At 39.4% G+C, this 26772-nt stretch overlaps 1 protein-coding gene across 1 annotated transcript in view; it reads right to left on the bottom strand.

Moving 5' to 3' along the window:
• Nucleotides 1-14901: 14901 nt before the first annotated feature.
• CRB1 (crumbs cell polarity complex component 1) overlaps nucleotides 14902-26772 on the bottom strand; it is a 98146-nt gene continuing 86275 nt past the window's right edge. Inside the window, exon 12 of the mRNA XM_032192135.1 lies at nucleotides 14902-15381. Coding sequence (XP_032048026.1) covers nucleotides 15166-15381 — 216 coding nt within the window. The 3' untranslated portion in view covers nucleotides 14902-15165. The remainder of the gene's footprint in view (nucleotides 15382-26772) is intronic.

Here is a 26772-nt window from a genome sequence, read left to right as displayed (position 1 = left end):
GAAATTCTTCTAATGTCTTTGAAAATCATCAGCATTTGTCACCAGCTGTTGGTGAGAACTGATTCCTGCTCAGTCAGGGCTCCTGTGGTGGTCTTCAGAGGCATCTCTTCTTTTCTATTGCATCAAGATCTCAAAAATATTCCCGTTCCTCCTGTTCAAGGGAGAGATACCAGGTTATTCGATTAAGCTTTGGAATCTCTTACTTACATTTAGAAACAGATTTCTGACATAGACAAACTAGGACTTGAATTTAGTATCATCAAGTTCATTTCACATATGTCTGCCTGAAATGAGCTGTAGTTCTTATTTGGTTTGGAGGAAGAAATTAGGGGCAGTAGAAAGATTCCTGGATTGTTCCAATGAGGCAGTGAAGCAGAACCCAAGAGTCCCCAAGAAGGATGATAACTTTGAGGAAATCCAGGTTTTAGGACATTGTTTAACATTCTAGCTTGGTTGTAGTGATTCCAACCCAACCATATAGGTAAAAGGACTATTGTCTGTGTGATTAATCTCCTATGGGATGCCTGGAATGGATATGTTGTCCCAGTCAAAGCCTTCCCATCCATCCGTATAGAGTTGCACCATTGTGAAAAATGGCACATATATTCAGGGAAGAACAAAAGAAGGAAGGACCTGGGACACAAAGGTGATCCCTACCCTCTATGCATGCAGAGGGCAGTATTTGTATTGAAGGCACTGGTTTGCTCTTCCATCCTGCATATTTGCGGGGTCACCTAACTCCTAAAAATAGACTTGTTCTGAGGGAAAAATGTAGTTGTAGAAGTTCTCATGTACCATTTTGACTGAAACCTTCATTGTCATTTAGCATTTCAGAGATACTGCTGCTGTTTGGTGAGGGGTGGGATCGTCAGAAATACCCGGCACTAGCTGAAGTCCCCTCTCAGGCACTATAATGCAGACTTCAGTGGGAGTTTTAGACACGTGCTGGGTGCTTTTCAAAATCCCACCCAATCTGTTAGAGAAATGTTTTGTAGATGTCTTTTCGAGTTTTAGAATGAGCTTGTTATAACTCGTGTTCTTGTAAACTATGTAAAGTCTTAGGCAAAAGAAAAGGTAAGCCAGGTTTTTCGAACAGCTTCTGTTTTTCCACCTACAATCGGTTATATTCAGTCCTACTGAACAATCTTTCTTTGGTGCAGCTGTCTGATCAAATTGCTAGGGGCATCTCAAATCTTTTCTCTATGCATGTAATCTGAAGAAACATTTCATGCAATAAACAAAGTGCCAGCATGAGGCCCTTTTAAATGCATCCCCTATGAAATACTGCCTGTAATACCCTGTCCAGCAGAAAGGAGCCTCGTAATGCTGACCTCCCTGGCACTACAGGGAGAGGTCAAGGGTGGCCTTCATTTCCAAGGGAGTTGGTACCTTGTCTCTTGGTGCCAGGCCTCAGTCCAGGTGCTGTGAGGCTCCAGCTGGTTTGCTCCCAACAGACTGGAATTTCAGCCTAAGCAAATGTGGCTACTAAAAATTGTGTCCAAGGCAAGCAGCTTCTTTATTGCAAAGCTTGGGTTGGTAAAGGCAGACTGTTCCCACAGTGAACCTTTGGAGTGTGAATGTAGAAATTCACCAGCAAAAGCCATGTGGATGGAAATGTGACTTGTCTTCAGTAACCTCTTCTTTGCTGCTATTAGATGTTTTGTCTTTGCCAAGCGTTGTTTACCTGCTAACAGAATCTGGGCTGAACAGAATGTGTCCTCGTTCTCAGCCCAAGGGCATGGGCCACATCTGGTCTAGAACATGTCCTTGTCCCCACACAGGGGGGTGGGACATGTCACGGTCTTTGGGCCAGATGAGAATAAAGGAACACAAAAGGGATGGTATGGTTTTGTACAAGTTAAACCTGCCTTGATTACCTTTGTGTTGTCTGTTGCATGGTTTCAGCTGGTGACCAGATGAAAGTACTTGATACAACTTTCCTGGAGGCTACTGAACTTCTAAGTAGAGATGTCTGAGGAGGCCACAGCCAGCTTAGTCTGAGGGTCACCCACTGCCAGTGTAGGGCTGTCAGCGTTTTTCCTGGGTTGGAGTATGAAGAAGGTAACACAGTTGCAAGTTATTTCAAGGTTTACTGTAGTAAAGGGTACTCAAATTTATTTGTACTATTCCTTAGGTCAATACTAACAACATTTGTATTTAGAATCCAGTAACAGTATTAGCATTTGAAAACTAAGTTGAGTTCAAGTTTTTTATGGTTCTTTGTGAATTGACATCCTGTTTCTGTTAAAAATAAGGGAGCTACTTGTTTTAGGAGGGGAATGTGTTGACTTTCAAATCTTCAGTGAATTTTGTGCAATATTTCTCCTTGTTTCAAAGTAATTTAGTAGTTATAAATGTGCACGTCTGCTTTTCAAGCAAATCTTTGAAATGGTATTTTTCAGAAATGTGTAAAATTACATGTAGCATTGAAAATATGCTTGTATGATAAAAACACAAAGAATATATTCTAATGAGGCAAATGTATATTTCCAATGACCAGGCATGATTATGGATGTCACATTCTACAGAAATAATAAAGCCTAAGCCAATGTTCACATAAAAGTGATTTTAAATTGAAGATTAAATACTAGAATTTATAATCTTTAATTTATCATTTGATCATTTGTTTAATGTTGGTAAAAATAGGCAAGGAGTTAAGCATCACTTTTCATTACCACCACCGAGGTGACTGTTCAGGGTGATGACCATATTGTTAAGAAGAATTTAGTTTGTGACATCCCTAATTATCATAAGTCATTACTTAAAAGATCTACTAATGTTGCCAGTATACTTTTAACTTCTATAAATTAATTTCTTTGTATATTGATGTACATTTTGTTTTTACCTTTGTTTTTTCTTGAGAACTTCTTTAAATTAATTTACTTGAATGAGGCAATAAAGCATTGTGGAACAGCTAGTTTTTTGCAGCCTATGCACGAGCACATCACGTCTGTTAATTCATGATTTTTGAGTAAGAAGAAAAATTTTAAATGCTTACATGGTTAGCAAACTGACAATTTGTTTGTTTTCTTTAGATATGTGTCAGATATGATGAGAAATGCCTCAACATGGAACAGACACATTACATATCCAACAATTTCTTTTTTTTTTTTCAGAACATTTCATTAGTGGCCTTTGAAAACAACCTGTTAATATTCTTGTGTCCTTTAACACCTGCAGGAAAGGCATAAAATACAGGACACTTTGATATTTTATTGATCATTTTATTAATTTTGGAAACAAAGTAACCTAACCAGCACTGTGCTATAACAGGTTTAGAAAATTAGAAATTTAGTTAATCACTGACTTGTAATAAAACTGGAACCAAATCTAAAAATTTAATCCTTCCTTTTGCACACTCTGGACTACTGTTCAAAGTCATCTCAAGAATTGTAATTCAGACCTTAGACTACTATTGGTAGTGCACTGTGTATATGTAGTAAATGAGCAGTGTTTCTTGTTTTGTTCATTTCCGAGTTTGTGGTGTCCATAGAAGTTTTTGGTGAACTCCACGTTACCATAAAGTGCCCAACACTGTATTATAAAATAAAACTTAATAATATCAAAACTCCTTGGGTGATGCAGGTTCTTGTTTGATGGGTTGACATGAATTTTCATACATATCAGGCATATGGATTAAAATAATACAAAAATACGATAGTAATGGGAAGTTTTTATCCATTGAATGTTGATTTCAGTTTCTCAAATATAGAGAAAACTGACTGTTTGCTTATTAATTGCAGTTTATACAATACAAAAGTAAAATACTTACGTCCTTTGTAATTCCAACAGTATATTAGCATCTTTTAAAAATCTGGTCTGTGATTCACTCTACTGAATTAAAAGCATTTTGATATCTTATGCAGGCCAACTATGGAGGCTGTGATTTCAGTATTGGTACACTCAATCCACAACTGATGAAAGAATTACAAATTACAGTTATAGAAAACAATGAGGCGTGTGATATTAACACGTGCTAATAGACTCCTAGTAGCTTACTCCAGCTAGCAGAATGATACCAGCTGTGAATGCTGGTAGCACAGGGATCTTGGCTGCTTGATAAAGCATCTTGCAGTCATTTCTTCATGTTGCCAGTAGATGTGCCCACATGCCCACATTCAGCTCTGAAAACAGATGGCTGTGACAATGAATTTCTTGTAGGTCCAGCTTATGAGCCAATGGAGGGCATTAGGAACAAGGAGAAGCCTTCAATCTTTCTCGAGAAAAATAAGTAAGCAGAATGAGTGAGCATGTATGAAGACAATAAATCATTATGTCTCAGGTTAAGTTTGCCCACTTTCCTTAGCTTGCTATCTCAGTGCACTGAGAATGCACTTGCAACTTGCTGTCTACAGGCATTTCAGTTCATTAAATTCTTCCAAACTTGAGCACAGCAAAGGATCGAAAAAGAGCAGGTAATAAGACAAGTTAGTCTAACTTAAGTTGGCAAATTTTACACAGGTGGTGCAGCAGGACTCTGTTCCTGTCAATAAAATGATAGCAAATGTCTGTCTATGAAAAGAATTATTTCAGAGGGCTTTGCTCTAACAGTCACAGTAAGACCCTGAGTATGAACACTGGCACATTATGAAGAGTTGTGGCCATTTGGGGGAAAAAGGCAGCTCCCAAGTACTGTCATGTTTGGGACTTGTTTAGGAGGAGAAATCATAAACGTTCCTCTTCATTAGTGCTCATCAGCTGCTTGTGCCGCAAAAGCAGCTGAGAATGTTGCTTTTGCAAGATACTTCTACACAATGCAGCTGCAGCCATACCTGGATGATAGACAAAGCATTTCATTTTATTTCCAGGACTCACTGTGTGTTAACTCATGTTCGTAAAAGGAAAAATAACTTTATCAAATTCACAGATTTAGATTTTTATTTGATGTGACAAGTGATAACAACAACAAAAACCTAAGCAATGCCTGAAGTTATGTTGGGGGGTTGCTGGTATTCAGATAAAACAAAGCAGTCAGACTGCAGATTTTCATCAATCAGAAAACAAAAATAAAAAAAATGCTAGCAGCTTCTTAAGCTTTAAAACCCCAGAGGTTGTCAATCCTGCTACAAATTCTGTATGAAACATAAACAAGTACTAGTTCTAAAAGCAAAGTTTGTGAACTACATTTGGAATATGCTATGGGCCATATATCATTTCCTTTCCGTTGCTCCTATTTCACATTTCTCCTGGAAGTTGAAGGGCCGAGTCCTGATGGCATACTGCTCCACACATTCTCTCTTTCAGGTCTACTTCTTCCTGCAGATAATTGTCACTGAAGTGCTGCAGACAACACAACAGGACAACAGCAAAACCTACCAAGCAGTGCTGAAAACCAAATGAAAGACATGAGCTACAATGAATCCATTAAACTAAGGCCTTTTCCTTTCAGCCTCATTATCTATTTTTAATTGTTAAGCTCTGCAAAGTATTCAGTATCATGGATGAGATATAACGGAAAATGTGCTCTTCTGTGTAAAGCCCAAATACCAATGCATTTGTCTACAGGAGTTTGTTTTTCAGGTGTGTCCAGTTCCATGAATAGCTCAACTAATGTGCTTTCCAAGGTGAGTCTTTTTTTTTGTAGTTGTTTTTTTGTTTGCTTTTTGTTTTTTAAATAGTGGTATAAAATCACTTCATTTAGTTTGTCTTTATGCACTTCCTGAATGGTAAAGAGGAACATTTGACTGTGTTCATATTCATCTGTGGGTACAAGACTATTGATTTAAATTCACACATTCATTTATTAAAACAAAACTTATGTAGACAAGTCGAGTAATGATCAGAGAGGCCAGTTGGCTTCTTCAGTCTCTTAGACAGCAGAAGAGAAAACGTGAGGTGGACAGGACTGAGGAATGAGTGTGGAGTACCAGAGCGAGCAACTGCTCCAGCGGAGGCAGTGCCGAGAACAGACACCAGCACAGCAAGGGAGTGGAGAGAAGATGGTGAGGAGGAGTAGGGCAACGTGTGCTGAGATCTGCTATGCCAGGCGAGGGAGTCCGCTGCAGGGCCATGAACGCGGGCAAACACTACGCAGGGAGGAGGAGGAGGGACATGTGCTATGCGTGTTCCAGCCGGATGCTCTGCAGGGCAGAGTGATCCCGACTGAGCGGGTAGGGAGGTGTGCTGATGAGGGCAATGTTAGAGAAATTAAGAAGTGATGGCAGCGCACATTTAAACTCTCCTGGGCTATGAACATGAAAGGTACAATGCTGAAGCTTGGTTGTGTGCATCACAATGGGCAGGGGGTGCTTTTGTCAAGCTGGATGGTTCAAAGGCCAAGAAATGAGATGTTTGACATTCTGGTTTTAGCTTGGACATGCCCTTATTAAAATCTCCAGAGCCTAGCTCGTTTAGAGAGCATTTCAGGTTTGGTGACTTAGTTTAAATTGTGTTAGATGACTGCTGAGTCTCTGGGTAGAAATTACTTGGAATGTGCCTTAAAAATCATAGATACCGCAGAAAATAGTGGCTCACTGCTCTCCCTGTCCTCCCTGCAACCCTTTGTTCAGTTCTGTGCTAGCCCTGGCTCCACATTTATTAATGCAACATTTTATAGCATCGGCAATTTTCTGTTCACTGCTCTTTTTAAGAAAATAACCTGTTAATATAATACCACCTGTTTAGCAATGAGAAGGATTATGTACTTAAAATGTTCAGCTGAATAATACATACAAACATCTGACATTTGGCCTGATCTGAGAATAGGCGACATGCTTATTTAACAATTTTGAAAATGTTAAAATGGCGAGGTAGAAATTAAAATGTCATTTTAAAATATTTGTATTTAACTTATCTGATTCAGTCCCTTTCTACATTTCCCCTTGGCATATTCGAACTGGGGGTCACGGTAGCAGTCTGACACTGTGGATACTTTGAACGATATCCTGAACACTGTTGGCATTTCAGCCTAATTAGTTGCATCCTATTTTGTGATTTGTCTTCGGTCCTTTGGGTTGCTGGCCAAGGATTTTTTTTAACCATTTTTTTTTATGCTCATCATTGTCTCTTTTTAAATGTCAACAGACCAGTGCTTGTGTAATTGTGTTTAGGTTTTTTTCCCCTCTTATTTCTTTTCTCCCCAGTGTCAGAAAATTTGACAAACAATTTCTACGTCTCAAGTAGGCTACACGAGAAAAATCTATCTCAGTACTGAGTGACAAACAGGGTCTGATCTAGTCAGTGCAGGTCTTGGGCACAGCCACACATTTTCCTGGCCAGTAGTCACCACTGCTGACAGTTTTGAACTGGGAAGATGTTTTTGTGAGCTGGTTTAATCATTTTTGCCAGCAATAGGCCACAAAAGAGAGAGTGCAATGTAGCCACAGGGCAGACCTGCATCTCTCTTGGGCTGACTTCTGAAGGAAAAAAAGCTGATAGAGCCTCCCTCTCGCTGGGGTCTTGTTGAACGTTTTGTAGGTAGTCCTTGGGCAGCTCGCTCTGAAAGAAAATGCTTGGGAACCCAGTGAGTTCAAGCTGTACATCGAGGGCTTATACTTTTAGGAAGCAAAGTGTCAAGTTGCCAATTTACTTTAAAGAGTCCTTACTGGACCTAACTGTGTGCCTAACAAAGCATTTTAGCATCTGGAGTCGCTGGGGTCGGCAAGACATGGGAGTGCACTACCAGAAACTGAGGAAGAAACGACACGCTTCTGGTTGCTTTTCTGTTTTGTGGTAAGTTTTGTTCTGCTGTCACTTGGCTCTGAGTGGAGGTGACTCACTCTGGGGGTCTCACCTGGGCATTGCTTCATGGAGCAGCACTGGGCAGTACTGCAGGCAGCCTGAAAGGGGGGCTTGTGCCTTATGCTTTAAGCCCTGCAGAGGTCTGTCCTGTCACCGCTGGGTGCACACCCACTTTCATTTCCCCGTGTTTTCCTGCTTCTTGAGGGGATGATTAGAAGAGGCTAAAACTGCATTACTTCTTCAAGCTGTTTTACACTTGGAGCAAAAAATACTACGTACAACTTCCCCAGAGATTTTGGCCTTTCTAAGATCATGCATTTAAGATTGGGGAATTGCTTAGGTGTAGCACATGAAATGCTGTTAATGCGTTGTGCCAGTTGCATGGAAGACATTATTTGTTTTGTGGGATGGAAAGCAGCTATTTAACCTGAGGCTGCCCTGTGCTGCAACTGCCTGCATGTTGCAAACGTGCTGCAGTGCAAATAACAGCTGGCACGGGTGAGAAAAGCTCAGCCCCAGCGGCTGTGTGGAGTTAGGATTGCCGTGCAGAGCTGCCCTGTTGGTTTGCTCTCACTCCTCCGATGCCTACCCTGCTGTCATTGGGTTTGAATCTCTGCTGAGCACAGGTGCCAAATGAAACTAAGTGGCTTTAAATTGGAAACACACATTTTTGTCATCGCTATTTATTACAATACATGCCAATGAAAATTGCAGTTTTGCTGAAACTACAGGGGAAATCGGAAAGGTCATGCACAATATTGAGCTAAGAAAAATGTCATGCTTTAAACCACACCACGAAGAGCATAAAAACAGATGAAGGCCCGTGAAGTTTTTCTCTGATCAAAAAGATGATTTTAAGTCCTGATTTGGACATCGCAGTCTTCCTGGTGTTTTACACCATTAGATGAATTGCTGGTAAATTGCATTGCCAAACAACTTTGGGGAAAGAAAAATCTCAGCCTAATGAAAGCAGAACTGAAAAGCAACTTTTGTGAAACCAAATGAAAGTATTAACAAAAGTTGCTCAAGCTGGTTAGAGTATGAAATCTCAATATGTTTTTATTCCATAAATATGATTTGAAGGAGCCTAAACCCAGAAAAACCACCACTGAAATGAGAATTCTGTTTGGCCTTCAGGACTCCACCTGTGCCTTGATTCATAATTTATACTCTGACTTTTCGATGTGCAAGAGGCCTTCACACCTCATGGCATGCATTATAGATGGAGGCAGTTTAGGTTAAAACATGCTTTTACCGTGAGGCATGGGGTATCGCCTGTTCTCCACATCAAATTCATGTGTGCAATTTAAACAAGACCTTACTCTGCTCCCCATAAATATGCACCAGATGTATCTTTTATAAATGTTAGGTTTTGCAGCATCTTGACACATGCCAGTAGTTTGAAGCCTGTACGTGCTTCATTGGGGCATGAAAGCCCATCCACTCATTCAACTGTGACGTTTTGCAATAGGCAAAATTTTAGTGTTGTCAGCTACTCCCCGTTCAACTTTATTGACTTACAATGTCTAATCTGATGCTCAGGTTTCGAGTTGTTTTCAGAGGTGTCAGTTTTCTTCATCTGTGAGGTGACTGAACAGAATAGGAAAAGGAGCTTTGCCAAAATTCTCCGATCGATGATTACTGACATTGTGTGACATTACAAATGTGAGGTTTGTCCTGCAGTGAGACTTGCAGGAGACTCCGGGCTTAAGTTGTATGAAACAGCTGAGACAATTTTGACTGGAAAAAAGAATTTGCTGTCTCCTATGAGGGGACACGCTTTCTGTTATGAGCCTGTATTTATTAAGGTTGTTTTAAGAAGCGTATCAGCTATGTTCTTTATTTAAAGTTGTAACACGGGGGATGTTCGTTATCAGTTAGCATTTTCTTGAACAATAATCAGTAGCCAGACTTCACCATCACTGTGTTCATCTACTGGAGAAGACAGAAAAGCAATGCTTTCCATTTCAAACCCTCAAGGCTATGTTATGATGATAGTGTTAATTGCTTGGCAGAGAAAAGTGTTTTAGTGTCCAGTTACTAAAATAATGGCAAAGCTTTTTCTTCTTTTTTTTTTTTTTTTTTTTTTTTTTTTTTTATATTCTTTAAGGGTTGCTACTGATTTAAACTTCCTAGAGACCCTTGGCGAACTTGAATACTCCTACAGTAACTCATGCATTTGAACAACAAATTCACCTTCGCTTAAATTTCTGAAAAATACAAAATTGTTCAGTCATTTAGTTAGGAACAACTAGCAGTGCTTCATGTAGCCCTGAAACAGAATGGAAGGGTTGCAGCCATCACCAGCCTGGCTGGAGGGAAGTTTGCAGTGCAACAAGGAGCATTACAGTCGCTGGATATGTCCAAGGGGATCCTTTCAGTTGCAGCTAGTTGCTGTCTTTGGGGCAATAAAAACCTTGGTTTCTGAGGTTATTGATCTTTATTGAAAATGTATCAGAGAAACTGTTGGAGTGAGCAGAATGCACCTTGTGAAAATGGGACTTGCATTAAGTCAAGAAAATTCTTGCTGGTCTGCCATTTTTCTGTCTACACTTGTCCGCAGTGCTGGAAAGTGTGCAGTAATGTGAAAAGCAGAGCATGAGATTCTTGGCTTGTATAAACTAGCTGCACTGAAGCTGTATTGATTCTTGTCACCGTGGGATGTGGCACAGGACCTCTCCCTTGGATGAGCACAGTACCATCAATGGGTGCAGACATCAGAGGATGCAGCAGGTTACTGTGCAGTTGCTGTGCACAAAGCACTTCCATCTTATTTCCACATGTGGAAAATGTTCCTCCATTCCTCGATTCTGAACAGCAAGTCTGACTTTTTAAACTGCATATGTAGTTCTGGCATGAGGATAATTTCCTTTGTAAAGGAAATAATGAAACAGTCTCATAAAGCAACAAATATAAGTTGCATGTGGCTCAATATAATCCTTATTTATTGGTCATTTTGATATTTATACAGCAAAATAGTAACATGAATACACCAACTAGGCTATAAACAGCGTGTGTATATACAGAGAAGGGGTGGTTAATTTTACATAAGGTGGAGAAGGCACATTATGCAATGATACACCACGACCACTTTGAGCTGGCAGAATTCTGGCCACGATATTTATATTTTGGCTAATGTAAATTCTCCTATAACCGTCAGAAGGCTCTCCTTGTGCTTCGCAAGCTGGATATCACCTCTTTCAATGGGAAAAGGGAGTGGGCAGCAAAAGGGGAGTAAGCTGCTTCATCCTTCCCATGCTTCTGTGCATCTTCAGACGGATCAGACACAGAGCAGGTCGTGTGCTCTACCTTAGCACCTTCTCCTTTGCACAAGACTGTTAGAAGTGAACAAGAAAGTTCAAATGTGTAAGGCTGAGAGCATATTACGTGTTTGTTCCTTGAATGGGTAGGCTGCAAGTGATTGTGAACAAATTATTTTACTTTTGGCTTTAAAGTCAAATGAGGAGATAGCAATATATTTTCAAAATATTTTAGGTCTTCTGTGTGGAGACAAACATTCTCTCCACAACTGTTATATTATTGTTCTTCCCTGAATGCCCGTGCTTCTCTACATATTCTGTTATATCCCTGGGCTGAGAAGCAGTAAATGGCTTGGCATTTTCTCTATCAGTCCTAATCCTTGGCTTAAATTTTAGTAAAGATGGTATTTCACTCTGTATAATGTATTCCCCTTTCTTTTAACTGTTGTTCCTTGGCTGAGATATGGCCTGAAAGGGTCAGGCTTCCTCACCATGGTTGCTACAGCATGTTAAATAGCCACAGCTTTGGGCTTTTTTATGCTTCTCCAGGCTGCTGTTGAGCTTTTCTGGCTGCAGAGTCTGACTCCCTGCCTTCTTTAGATGTTATTTTGTTAATTCAGCTTTGGTCCTTTTCTAGTTTATTTCTTACAAAATTGCGAGTAGGATTTTAAATATTTCACATTTTAATCTCTATTTGCAATAGAACTTCCTCCCTCTAAGTTACCCTACACCAACCTGCCTCAGTAGGCAATTCCCATGCCCTGACTCACCCCTGTCCTCTTTTCCATGGCTTTGCTGTTACGAACACCCCACTTCACCCTCACTGTGTTTGAAAGGTTGTAATCCAGCTGTTACCTCCACCTTCCTCAAGAGTCATCTGCTTTCATTCCCTTTTCTCCCCTTACGTTTGTGTGAATTTTCACCACTCCTATTTTCATCATTCCCTCTCTGCTGAGACAGACAGCAGTCACTTATGATTTATTCTAATCCTAGTTTAAAGGCTTTTCCCCTGCCTTCTGTCTCCCTGATTTACCTTCTACAAACCACACGTTTCACCATGAGAATTTTCCCTTTCTTGTGCTTTTATGGGTGTCTTTTTAATGCTTTAGTAGCATATTCCTCCAGAGCTCTGTTTGGTCTGTGTGAAAACTCTTCAGGTTTTCATCTCCTGTCTCTTCCTTTCAATGTACCCATTGCTGGGTATCTTTCTCAGCCCTATAGATTCTCTGCGTGACAACACTTTCTTGGATGTTTTATTACAGATTGTTTTCCCACTGTCTCCAAAATTTTGTCCAGAAAGTCGAACCACTGAGCAGAACAGAAAATGAGTTTCCAGCCACTTCCTTATTCTTGCTGTGTCTTTCACTGTGAACAATAACGCTTTCCTTCAGGTTACTTCTCCATGCAAACTGACCTCCATCTTCAGGTGCTTTCTCTCTTTTGTCCCTTTTCTTTGAATCATATAACAATTTAGGCTGGAAGGAGCCTCTTGAGGTCATCTACTCCAACCTCCTGCTCAAAGAAGGGTTGACTTCAAAGTTAGATCTATATTACCTCCTTCTGGTGCTTTCTCTGAATTTATTTCTATTTTTCTTTCTCCTTCTACGTTATTCAATGGGATCTTAACTTTTTTTTCTTTCCTCTTTCTTCTCCTTTTAGCTTATACAACCATTATCACTGAGCAGAAACGCAGGAACATAAAGTAGGTGTGTGGAAGAATCTTCTCTGCATCTGCTTTACTAGTTCAAAGCCACTGCTGCTCCTTGCTCCCAGTTCCAATTCCCGCTTCTAGATTCCCCCTCATTTTCAAAGCTCTCTGTCCCCAAGTCCTTCCCCACCTGCAACCTTCCAGCTCTTCTTGTCCACTTACCTCTTGCTTGCCCTCTTGTTCTCACACGTTACCACCTTTGCCACCTCTGCCTAGAGAGCTGCCTCTTCTTTGGGTCTCATTTTTTTCAGTGAGCCGTAAGCCACGTGTGAAGGAATCTGCACAAAGCACACCTCTGTCATGGCTCACCCTCACACACTGTTCTTTGCAGTCTCATTTGCTGAGCATTATCTACCTCAGACTGTCTACTCTGAAAATCAACCTCTTCTTTTCTTCAGGTATGCATGTGTTCAAGTAGTGATCATGCCAAACAAACTTTATAATATTCTTTATTATGACTTGGCAGTGTCTCACAGGGCAAGTGCTGGGCTGAACTAAGAGTTTCACTTATTACATAAGGCCATAATTCAAAAAGATCTTCCCTGAATCTCTATCTCTTACTGCCATGTTTTTGGTAGCTTTTTTCTTTCTTTCTTTCCTTATTGCCACTTGAACTCTGGATTTAAACTGCAGCATTGCAATGATTGCATTTAAATTCATAAGCTTCAGTAGTAAACTGGGCTAGAATAAAATCTGTTGTGTATTTGTGTTGTTACTGCATTATGCTCACCTAAAATTCTGCTCTTTCAACTCAGTTTGAATCCTACCATCCACTCCCATCTACTGTAGTGCCTTGTTTTGAAAAATATCTGTAAGGACTTCAAAAATAAAGAGAATGTGCTTGCTATCAGAATTACTGCTAATCATCTAACAACGAAATAAGTGTGAGTGACATGAGTGACATCAATCTTCAGCAATCCCTTAAGGGAATCACTGAAAATAAATTCTATATTGATCATTAGTTAAAATGATCACTCAAACACTTGGATACCGAGTGTGTGCACTCTATAATACAACTCCTGGAATAATCATGGGAAGTTGAATGCGTGTATCTGGGGTATTTCACAACCACAGGAACAGATCATCTGAGCTGCAAGAAAAAGAAAACACCATCATGAACTTTCCATGATGCCTCTTTATTGTAGGCTCAATTTGTGTGGGAGCAGTGAGTTTGTGCTTTAATTTCTTCACTATGTGTGAAAATCAGCTGGATGAGTTAGTGCTAAAATTTGCCTCAAAAGTTCAAAAAAACAAACAAGCAAAAAAAAAACCTTGACCTGGGTCTATTTTTGGAATATCTTTTCCTTCTCTAAGAAAGATCACTAAATGGACTTGAAGATTTTCAAATGTGTCTTTCATTACAGTAGTTTCCAAACTTTTCCAGTTATTCCATTCCCTTCTACACATTTGTGTTTTTTTTTTTGTTTGTTTCTTTGTTTTGTGTTTTGTGTTTTTTTTTTTTCAACAAATAGTTGCAATAATTTTGCTACTGAGGAATACAGTGATACCATCCCTGTTTCAAAAGAGGAAAATGCAGATACAAAACATAATTTTCCTGTGCCTATATGGATGTCTGAACTTCAGGACTATTGAGATGCTCTTTCATTATTTCCAAGCCAGTGCTCCTGCCTTCCTGGTATTTTCCATGAGCACTGAGAAACATTTTTAAGCGTGCTTGCTTTTTTGGCAACCAATACATGTTGGCAATGGGAAAGGCAATAGTTTGTACCATTGGATACAATCCTAATGAGAAAATGGTGTTAGTATGGATATGCAGAATTTGTTTAGGATGTTTTATTTTCATGTCTGCTAAAAGGTCAGGTTGTGTCTGCTGGATATTTCAGGACATAGTCGTTTATATTTAGAGAAATGCATGCATTTGTTGGGGGTGGAAAGTGAAATTCTTTTTGGTAGAAAATGGAGAGACTTCAGAGAAAATGAGAGAACTGGAGGAAAGAAAACCAATTAAATTTGAAACATTTATTTTGGAGAGTTTTTGCACAACTTCCTTTTAATCCCTGATTAACAGATGAAAGTAGATATGCTGAGACACAGCTCTAGTACTAAACCCTTTGATAACAGAATTAGAAGTCTATGTTGCAGGGTTATTTGATTTGTCTGCATTGCCTTCTGCAGCAGTGATTGCTAGGCAGGCAAAGGAAAACACAAACGAGATGTGTTTTTTTTACTCGCGTTGTGTCTGAGACAGGCACTTAGAAGTATCCCAGAAACCATTACTGTCTGTAATGCCTACTGCTGATTACCAAGGCTGAAGTTTCCAGTGCAAATAAAAATTGTCCTTGGACAGGTTGGTCCAAAACGGTGATAAATAGTAGTGGTTCACGTAAATGCTAGGAGATGTTTAGTATTATTGAAATTAAAAAGAAAATATTGAAAGCCCAAAGTCATTGTAATCTTCGTAGCAGGTGTTCCTGGTATCAGAATGCAAATGAACATATCTAACATATGTACACTGTCCCCATTCAGCCGTCTTGCAGGATGGAGGAGAGCCTTCCTCTAAATCAGTCTTTCCATCGGCGGTGGCTGCACCATGTTCCACATCTCTACGCGGGAGCCCTCCTTCTCCTGCCGGCTGGGGCTGTAGGTCCCTTGTGTCGCCCGTTTATTGGCAGCAATGACTGAAACCACAACTGCCAAGAAGAGGATCAATAACAAGGCCAGCATTACTGAGCCAATGGAGGTGAATATGTTCGAGACCAAGTCAGTTGTCAACTGGAAGGATCGAAATAATTGCAATATAATTTATGTCAAGAGAATACAGAGATACACTTGAGCTACCATGGAAGGAAAACAAAAAATCCTTCTATGGACAGGACTTTGCAGAAAGGACACACTGCTGAAGCACCATTATTTTGGAAGAGAAGTAAATTACTCCCTCCAGAGTTTGTTCATTGGACTCTTTAGAAAATTGCACACTCGCTGCTGGGTATTAACACACAAGGCAGAGCTGGATGCATTTCATGTAATGACCCTTTTAATTTGGCAACTTCCTTTCTGCTTGAAAATAGTCTGTCAGCTAATGCTTCTTGGACTGCGGTGGTAATTCAGCAATTATTTGCTTAATCACTTTAATAATAATTCATTTTCTTTAATTTTGTTGTGAACATGTTATTGCTAGTCTTTGCTGCCATGAGTTAAACACTAGCTATTTTGACTGGCTGTATAGTCAGTCACATTTCTGTTTCTCTTGCTGGAGAAGTCAAGTTTCTGTGAATACTTGCATATAGAAAATTTGCTTACTGTAAATATTTGTAACTATTCTACAGACATTCCTGCCAGTATTTTTTTTCTACCAGCATGTTTGCATGAAATAAGCATATAGAGACTGCACATGAACATAACTGCCATCTATTCAGTGAGGAAAGAGTATCAGTATATCTCACAAATGCTTTAAAATATTCATCCATCTCTTCTACACATAAGCTTAATACATAGAAACACAACCAGTACAGTATGGGATGAATGTAAGGAGGCTATGACTTCCTTTCTGTTTTCATGCAGCAGTAGAAAACGTGGTAATGTCAGAAGGCACAGTGCGCATAAACAAATCTGCCAGTTAAAAAGCTTTAGACCAGGGAAATTTTAGAGTAGTTGAATGTTTTATACACATCTACATATGTTTTTTTTTTTTGTATTTACATTTTTTTAAAATGTTGTGAGGGTAGCCGATGAAGTGATGTGGACGCTGTGGAAAGGTGGTCACTGCGGACAGAATGACCCTGGAAGGAACTGAACTTCTGGGCAGATTCTGCCATCCGTCATTTTTTGATTTATATTACGAGTGGCAGCTGAACTGCCATACATGACTGTGTGCTCGAGGGTGAACTTTCAAATCCCAAAATATTTAGAAATAAAAAATAGCAGGTCAAAGCTAGGTTTCCCAGTTAGATACTGCATGTTACAGGATATTTTAGTGACCCGCTTACTCGTCATTTCTAAGGAAGTGCAATTATGGTTCTGAGAATGACTGTGCATTCAACAATGGATGCAATGTGTTGTTTCTGTGGCAGTGCACTGCCATGCTTGGACTCACACTGCTCAGGTTGGCAGTGCCAGGGGAAGAATGATAAAACAATCCTGCCTCTTTTTTCTCTGCACCTCCATGCTGTTGTAAAAGGTCCTGCTATAATAATAAAAGCAAGTTGGGCTCGGGCACTCTCTCTAGAGGATGCATAACCTGCTGGGGTATTATTTTCTTCCTTCTTTGATGCCTCTGTACAATTCCTATGATTTTAAAAGCTTTTTTTTTATTATTATTTTTTCCAATAGAAATAATCCAGTGCAAGTGACAGGCCAACCCTAAAATAAGGTGACATGAAACATGTTGGTCTTTTAAATTGTAGGATTGGGAAGGTCATTTCGTCTGGAGATGTGTTAGAGATGTGTTTGAGATCTGAGTTTTTCTCTGCACTTTTAGACTCAAGGATGATGTCTCAGAAAGACTGCAAATTTTTAATGCAATTTTTGTTCTCAAAAGCTGTTTATTATTTTCATTTTCTGCTCTGGGAAATTGAGGAACAAGGTAGTCTACACGAACTCTCATCCTGGGGTTGAACCTGATGGTGGTGAAAGAGAAATACTACCATAAGTTGATGGATGGTATTATGTTGTATTCGATATGTGAACTTCCTGAAATTATTTTTCCATTTTCTTGTTCATACTTTTTTACTTTCTGGTGTAAGTATGTCTGCATCTATGGAGACATTTTTTATTTATGATATCTTTCAAATTGCACTTTCTTAAGGGTAAGTTTAATGCAGAGGAGTTGGGGAGAAAAAACAACGGTAAATTGTTAAAATGTGACCAAATATCTAAACCTCATCCTCAGGTTGAAATATTTATAAAAGGATTTTTTTTTTTTTTTTTCCAGTAGCTGCTTATTAGAGAAACCTTATTCATAGCACGTTACAGCAATCCACTAGACATTTTGCTGCAATTCTAATTTCTGTTTAATAACATTTATGGTGAGAGAAGATCATTGCATTTGGTTTGGTCTACCAGTGACCTGAACTTCAAAAAATACTGAAAATTGCACATATTGCCTGTATCTGGGTTGGACAAAATACTTCCTCTTGAGCCAGTATGTTTAAAAAAATAAGTTACCTCACCGATCAAAATCTATTGAGCACTTTTTTCTTTTTTTCCCCCATGATCAGATGACACATAGTCTAACTTTAATTCTGCTTTTATATTGTTTCTAATTTCTAAATATGAAAAAATTGGTCTTTATGCATTCATTTGGGTGAATTTTGTATTAACCCAAAAAATCTACCATCCCTTGTACTGTCTCTTGCTTCATCAGCCCACAGATCACTGCCCAAGTTTTATGATGTAGGTAGCCCCCTTAGCAGAAGCAGTGAATTGATAGCAGAATTGCCAGAAGGCTCTGCAGTCTGGTCCCATCAAAATCAACTGCTTCTTTTGTAACTGATGGCTGAACAGTTCAATTAATTTGGAAAATGAACTGGCTGATCTGAAAAAAGCATCAGAAAAGTTCTGTCCCTGATAATCTCTGTGTCTTTTCCTCACAATACTTGGTGGTGATGATACTGAACTAATCGTAACTGGTGATCCCAAATTGAAAAAAGCACTGAGCAGCATTTTCAGAAACATATTGCTGCCAAAACAAGACCACCTGAGGGCTCTTCTGACCTGAATGATCCTACAAGCCTTGCTAGAAGGTAACCAGTAAGGGACCAGTTGTGAGAGTTCCCCTGCCCCTAAAACACAGTAGCTGTTGTTAAAAGCTGTGTTCTTACTGGTAATGGGTGCTGATGGTGAGATGATGGCGTGTGTTATGGTAATACAAACAAAATGAAGTCGGCTAAAATTAGAAGGTCAAACTGCTTCTCTCTAAGATGTTTTACATAGCATGTTCTATTTACGTGTCTTTGGATGTCAGCCAGAGCAAGGTTATTTGGTTATACTGCCCAAAATTATTTGGGCAAAATTGAAATAAAAAATAAAAAATAGTAAGAATTAAAAGGAAAATATTCTTGAATTATGTTTTCATGTAGTGAATAGTTTTATCTGCAAAGACAGAAGTGCAGGATTTTTTTTTATTTTTTTATTTTTGGAAACAAGGTCTTTCGACTTTTCACTTTTGATTTTATTTTAAACTCGATTCCTTTTTTTTTTTTAAAGTTTTTAGACTGTTAAGTAAAATTATTTCAAATATTTAGATAAAACTATGAATAGAAGTTTTTCCTTTCATTTGGTTATTTCATTTGGTTGTTCAGCCTTGGTTCCTTGATCTGCTCTGTAAATGAACGGTTTGGGTCATGAATGCCCAGGTCACGAGTCAAAGCTTGGTAGCATATAGCAGTCTCCTTTATGTATGGTTATCTTTAAACAAGATGTCTTCCAAACAGTTATTTTATGAGGAGAACATTAGAGTTTTGCTATCTATGAATGTTTCCATGTGTGCCAAATGTCAAAGTCAAGTGGAACAGCACAAGGGAGCCAGCAGAATACAGAGGGCCTCTTCCTCTTGTGTGTTTTACATCAGCATGACTTAGCTGATCTAATCCTGCTTTATGTCAGTATGGGGGATGAGAATTATGGCACCAGACATGAAGTCCTGAGCCAGAGCCAGGGAGAGAGGAGAGAGCTGTGGTGCCGGAGCAGCAATTGCTGCATGGGAGAGAAGTAGCACGAGCTGCTCGGGACACTGCTACCTGGGCATGAGATTTGCATGGAAAGCATGGCTTGGGCCACAGTCTTTAGGATGTGAAAGCAATGGTATAACACTCTCTGAAAGCAGATGCATACCTCTATTGCTGGGCATTAAGATTTAATCATCCTTCATTTCAGCACTCACATAGAAATATGCTGGATTCTGGATGCTTTGCAAGACAGAGACATCAACGTAAGCTTTAAAATACAGGAATTGCCCAGCCCTGGAGAATTCCCTTCTCTGTCATGTGCGGTGCTTTCTGGGAATTCTGCAGCTGCTCGTGTGCACTAGAGCTTTCGCTGGTGAAGTCTCCAGATCTGGAGTCCTGACACCACTCACGAGGTTATCACTTCATTCCCGGTAAGAAAGTCTGATCCATGCCATCCAGATTTACTGCTCCCAAATCAAAACCATTTGCTAAAGTAATGAGGGGTGATTGGCTTGAGTGGTACTAATCCACATCAGAGTTACTTTGAAAGGTTTGGGGGCATATAGGGATAATAATGAGCAGCCAAAGAAAAGCCGTTAGCATGATTAGAAAGCCCATAGATATGCTGAGTTTATTTCATTGAGGATTTATAACCATCTTATCAGCAAATTATCCCATTAAAAGCTGATTTCAAGTAAGAATCCCAGTGGTTCTAGAAGAAATCCAGTAAGTAATACGCAAATCAATTCTAATGAGATGCACTGATAACCCCAGCCTGTGGGACTACAGTTTATTTTCAACAGCAGCAAAGTGGCCATAAATCTATGGACTGACTTTGTTTCAATATAAGTCCTTTAAATTAGTGGCACATGATATTTTTTCCACCTTCACAACCAAGCACCTACTGCTCTGCCTTGTACCATCTGTAAAAAGTAGCTGCTCAGCCTGTGCTAAACACCAGCCACCAGGTTCCAGGAGCTGTGTGACTGAGTTGTTAGGCTGCAGATTTGAACCACTTGTGCACTATTTCGGACTCTTAAACAGAGCAGATTCATGTCCAGTTGAGACAAACCCCACACTGGCAATTGGAAATGACAAATTATTTTTTAGATAAAAAAGGGAGGAATCTTCTCCCTCTGACACCATGTCCCTTGAGAAGAGGCTGTCTTGTCATCCCACACCTCTCTCTTTACTCCTCTGAAAATCTATCTGTACTGTGTATAGAGTTGTAAATAGTCTTGAATTTTGATTGCCATTGTTGTTTCTTCCATCAGCCTCTGAGATATCTTCCTGCCATCCACAGGAAAATGCAATCCCATTGCTGGAGTACCTGAATGAGACCCCCCATGGCTTGTTTATATCTGCATGGACATTGCTGAAGACAAAACCACTTTGATATGTGGAGAACAGCCACAGTGTAGACAGCACACCTTGAAGAAGAATGTTTGTAGGTAAGTAACCTTTTTTTCCCTTTTTTGGTCTGAATGTTTTCTTAAAACAAAACAAAACAAAAACTCCATCTAGTATACATTTGTTTAAAAAATGTAGTTTGAATAGTTTGTCTTCACCGCAATATGACAGTTTGAGTGAGTTCCTTCCTGGAAAATGTCAACTTTTAGTTGTCTGACAATTCTTCATGAAATCAAAGCAGAAATATAGAGAGGATTCATTTTAGCAGCTATAAATTGATCATCTGGATTGACCAGTTATAAATTAGAAAAATGCAATCTGTTTTATCAAGGAAGAATTATATCTCTAGTGCCCTGTGAGAAAATGAAGAAGTCAGAAACAATTGATATTTATGATTTAGCTGGGCTTGCAAGGATTTAAGTTCATTGTAAGAAATTCTGACAACCTCCCTCCTGTCATGTGAAGTCTCACTGTTGTGACACTTCAGAAGCTAGTGAGGAAGTTTGTTCTATAGTTTGTTTTATAGTGGAGCAAGAAATTGGAAAGTAAAGGTGGTAGGTGGCTCTCCAAAATGTTCCAGCTAATTCCAAAGCAGACTTTGGTTAAAGCACGGGTGTTATCCATATTGGCCTTGATCTTATGTAGCCTCCTATTTACAATATTAGCTTTTTCGATGTAGCTTTTCAAACTCAAAAGCCTACTTTTATGAACTCATCTCTAACGAACAGACAGTATATGGTAATTATTATGTCTTTAATACTTGGAGTATTGATGCCTGGTGTATATTAACTATTTAATGGAAGTGTCCCAGTCAAAAATAATGATGGTATTTCATACTTCTTTTTTCAGCACTATACTTTGTGAGCTCAGCCATGGACCCAAGAAAGCCCTTAAGTGCCTAAGTAGCACTTTAAAATCTCCATTACATATTTTGGTGGATCGGTGTCTTGCAGAACAGAGTATTAAATGCCTTTTCTCTCAGGCAACTGAGTGTTGGTTACACACAGAGAAGTGATTTGGCTGGCAGTTTGGGAGGTAAGCTGTCGTTAAGCTGCGAGCTTTCAGAAGACTCCTTGATAGCATTTCTGCAGCAACTGCCAGCGCTAATTTTTGTAAGAGTGCTCCAGCTCTTTTTAAGATCATCTTGCTGGTGCGGCACAGATTAAATGTGCAGCTCCAATGTGTTGTTATGAGATGCCTTTTAAAATTCTATTGACAGCCTCTGGTGTAGAAACTTAACCATCTGCTGCAATTTGAAAGGGTAAGAGAGAAAATCTATAGCTGGTTTAAATCCAGGCAAATCATGCTGAGGAGTTTGTCCCATAGCTGCTAAATTGCAGACTAGACAAATAGTATGACAGTGTTTTAGTAAAGGTGTCAGTCTCTGGGGTGCAACATCCCTTTCCAGCTTGGGAAATGCTTTGGGGTATCATATATAATTATTTTTGTACATGGCAACAGAGCAGTACATCAGGTGTTGTTTCTATGTCGGGGATATTTGCATTACAGCTTTCAGACAGCAGATTCTATATGAATAAATCTTGGTGATGGATTAAAGCCTTGCCAGGCAAGCTTCTCACAGGAAGGAATGGATAATATTTAAAATCAAAAGACTATTGCTGAAAACAGTAACTTTCTGTCATTATCTGGCATCTAGTTGGTTTGAGTTTACTGCATCCACATAGTTGCCACAGTAAAAATTACTCCTGAAAAGGGATTTGGAAGAATGCACAGTAGTGGCCTTTTGAGGACATCTGTGTCTGTTGTCATAGGAGAGTGAAGTAGGTGGAGGAGGTCAGTAGGTTAAACCCAAAAGCAGGAGGAGAAGAATAGGAGAAGATGCTACAGTGCTGAAGATGAGGGCAGGACAGTTCCTGAAGAAAAGAGGTGAAGAGAGATTCAGCAGGCAGAATGGATTAAGTGAAATGACGAGAAAGAGGAATTAATTTCACAGTGGTTTTCTTCATTGATTGTGTAGGTGTGGAGCAGACCAGCATGTGAAGGATGATATTGTAACATTGAAGATGGGGCTGATGAGAACGACAGTGTTGGGATAAGAGAACAGGGCGGGAAATGACAACATACTATCAGCAGCTATCCCAAGAGTGGAACTAACCTCTTTCTAATGAAAACTTCTGATTTTCTGAAACTTGCATGTTTTTTCTCTCTTTCTCTTTGATTCTAGATTCTCTCTCTCTCTTTTTTTTTTCTTTTTTTTTTTTTTCTTTCTTTTTTTTTTTTCCTCTGTATTAGGTAACATTATGAAATATTTTGCTTAGGTATTTTCAGTCTGGCAGCACAAACCCAATTTAGGCGAATACCTGTACATTGTTTCTTCACCCCAATATGTATCAATGCCCATTGTTTTCACTATGCGTGATTCAGTTATGTTCTGTTATCAATTTCAGTTAACTTTAATGGATTTTCAAATCTGAACTGAGGGCACCAAACTGGTTGCTCAGAACTCCGCTTCACAGCTCACAGCAGCTGAGGTAAAAGATTTCTTCTTCAGTGAGCAAAGGTAGTAGTAGATGATCTTTTATTTCTGAAATCAGACCTCTGAGATTGGCAGTAAGGTGGGAGGGGAGGGGCAATAAGCAAGGGGGCAGTAGTGTACAGTAAAGCAGAAACAGAATTAGGATTCCTGTTCTAGTCCAAAATTGCCAAATACTTTCCATCCCTACTCTGTGAAGCAATGAAGCCTACAGTCTCCAACATGTTCTATGACATTTGTTGTCCTATTTGTGGTATCCCTGCCCATGGTGGGGGGTGGGGCGGGGATGGTGGCGGAAAGAGATGATCTTTAAGGTCCCTTCCAACCCGAGCCATTCTATGATTCTATGATTTGGTGCTAAGCTTCTGCGAAACAGCCATGTGTTGCTACCTAGAATTAATATTATGCTGTCAAGTGGTGATGAAGTAAGTAGCTACTTGACTGTTTCACACTGTCAGACAACAAGGTATCAAGTCAACAGTGAGCCTTTGTTGGGTGCAGCACTTAGATTGCAGCCATCTCCTGCTTCCAACTGTAAATATTAATGATATAAGTTAGACCTTTATTGGCTACATAATACTTGCCTTAGCATGTTACATGACACTGTCACGTTACTTAGCTAATTATATTCCTAGATAAAAATTTGGAGTATGTTTTTATCCTACTAGAGTGGTTTTTTGTTTGTTTGTTTGTTTCTCTAGTAGAACGTTGATTACAGAGAACTATCATCGTTACATTTTAGATTGAGGAAAGACTTTGGAAGGGATGCACACAGGGAAAGTGTAAATTAAATTATTATAAAAATCTGTAGACTACATTAACAACTTCATCAAAATCTGTTATCTACATCAAGAACTACTCAATTTTACTCTTGATTCAGATGTTGGATTTGTCAGTGAACTTGCTGCTCCTTGTAGCTTTTTTTCTTTTTAGTGTACTTCCATCTTCTTGATGGGAGTGTATGAGTCTGTCTCTACCCAAGAACCTTAACTCTGCTGTCAGGGATTCTTGGATCAAGTACTGCACACCGAGTATAATATCCAGCCATTTTACTAATAGTGTCAGTGTTCAACAGGTTTGCATTTGAACAGGATTTGGATAAAGCCAAATCTAATAATTGTGTGTTTCTTTGGATATCTGCTGAAGACACAAGTGGTTTATGAAGTCTCTTTACATGTTACAGCCAGCACAGTACATGAGAAAAAGGTCTCAAGAAATACATCAGATTACTCTTACATTTCTACTCCATGCTTTTACCTTACTGCCACCTAAAGATAACTAACAGAAAATACATTGGAGTTCAGATCAGAGCAATTTACTCTAACACTCTAGGAAGTAATGGGGGCCTTGTCAATGTCTGTCTTTTAAGAAGACTTCCTACACTTTCAGAAGGTTTTCTTGATGCTCATACTTCTTAGACCAGAAAATAGTCTGCTGGCTCAGCTAAATGAATTTATCTCTGCTCCTCCAAGGCAAGTCATATTGAGTGTGAGTGCAACTCAGCTCTGTTTCTAGCCAGGTGATTATTTTGGATCTGTGGGCTCCTCAATACTGGCTGAAAATAAGCATTTTGTACAGTCTGTAGAGTCAGGTCCAAAACCACCTTTGCCTTCCACAAGCTGTGACCAGTGCAACAGCCCCTTGATGTAGTAGTTGTACCAGGGCTGTCTCACCCTGACCCAGCTCTAACGCTCCCATCAAGAAGGAGATCTAAGGAGATCTAGGGAGGTCTCGCTTAGCACTTATCCCCAGCCTCCTTTGGCAGTCTGTCATTTGCTTGGTGTTTGTACAGCTGCTAGAATATGGAGGCAAGAAATTATGAGCAAGAAGGATTAAGTTTGATAGCCCACATAATGGATATCACAGAGCTGTTGCGGAGCGAGCATTTTCCCTATATAAGATTTCTTTTTGGAGGGGAGTATGACATTCTCTGTTGCTTAAACTGCAAGCACATTGCACTTTCACTGGTAATAAGTAATTCATAAGTATATATTATGGACTTAAAGGATGAACTCAACTCCCATTTCCACGTGAGCTGACCTGTTATCTGTTGTCCAAGCACTGGGTCGTTGCTCCTTCCCAAGCGGGCCAGCCAGGCCCTCACTCCCTGTGCTGCTGCCTGCGGGCTCAGCTCCGCACCCCTGGGGGATATTGTGGAGTGCCAAAGGGTCTTTCTGAGACTTGAAATACTCAGAGAAACTGAAAGGTTTTGGCTTGATCTCTCTTGTTATCTATAACTGCTTCAAAGCAATGATGACACATTTCTTTTAAGTCAGCACATGGCTATTTTCAGTTTCTCAGGCATCAGGGACAAAACAAGTGCCACTGTCCATCCTCATACACCTGAGCTTGTTCTGAATGCTCCAATATTTTTATTTTAAGGCAGGGAATTATCCATGCTCAGATATAAACAAAAGACATCTGACAGCGAGCAAGCTGCAGTTGTAAAATTAAACTAAGGGCTTCCTCAGACTTTAGTACAGCTTTCTTATAGACATTATTGGTTTTGTCTTGGGTGTTAGAATAACCAGCGGTTTGTATAAATGGGATACTCAGGAGTCCATTCCTAAATATTGTGATGAATGCCAATAAGAAGCCTGTTAAGTACTCGAGCAACCATCTTAAGGGAATGATTTTTACATGCTTTATTCAAACAAGGAAGTTACCTTTCCATGTTAAAATATTGCATGAATAAAATCTGTTGTAATTTAATCTATACTCATATAAAATGGCTGTCAAATTCTTTCTCATTTGGAGTTTAATTGTATAGAATTAGTTAATCATTAAACTACAATTCATAGTTTATGAGGGCCAGGATGCTGAAACTAAGCTTAAGTTAAGTTAAGCTTAATAATGCTGAGTAGCTATAAAAAGATAATACAGTAATCTTATTTTAAAAATATATTTTACATGAGAAAAGCAATTGCCAAACAGGCAGTTGGTTATCTTTCTTATACAGTGCTTATGGGATCCTCATCTTAACACTAGCATTTCTCCCCTATTATTTCACTATTCAGTACACTTTGTGAACCTAAGGCCAGATTCCAGAACAAGAAAGGTAGCACTTCAGTCTGCTGTAGAGGATCTCTAGTAATTATAGATGTTTTCTTACTGGCTCCAAGTCAAGTTAACTTTTTTTCCCATCTAAAATGATCTTTTTATTTATAAAGAGCCATATAACGTTGCCTTAGTCAGGAGCTGAATAAGGCACAAAAGGGCTGAATGTGGAGAACCATGGCCAACAGGACAAGGCAAACAAGAACCGTGTGGTTCTTGGTGTGGGCCATGGGTTGAAATGTATCTGTATGGAGAACACAGGTCACTTAAATTCCTTCATCTATGAGAATGCCACAGTCATCAGGATTGGAGATACCCATGAGCTGTGAAATCAAGCGATTTATATATAATTTTGGCAGAAGTGTCATATGTTAGCGTTTTTGTTTGGGAGAATACTTCTGTGTCTCTTTTTTTTTTTTTTTCCATCAGTGATTTGGGGAGAGGATGAAAAATGTTATCATGAGCTAGGGATTTTCAACTCAAAACGTTCTCAAGCTGAAATATGTAGTTTCAAGATGCTGGGTCTAGGCTAGATGT

This window comes from Aythya fuligula, chromosome 8, assembly GCF_009819795.1.
Source record: "Aythya fuligula isolate bAytFul2 chromosome 8, bAytFul2.pri, whole genome shotgun sequence".
Classification (NCBI taxonomy): domain Eukaryota; kingdom Metazoa; phylum Chordata; class Aves; order Anseriformes; family Anatidae; genus Aythya; species Aythya fuligula.
This window is presented reverse-complemented; position numbering and strand designations above follow the sequence as displayed.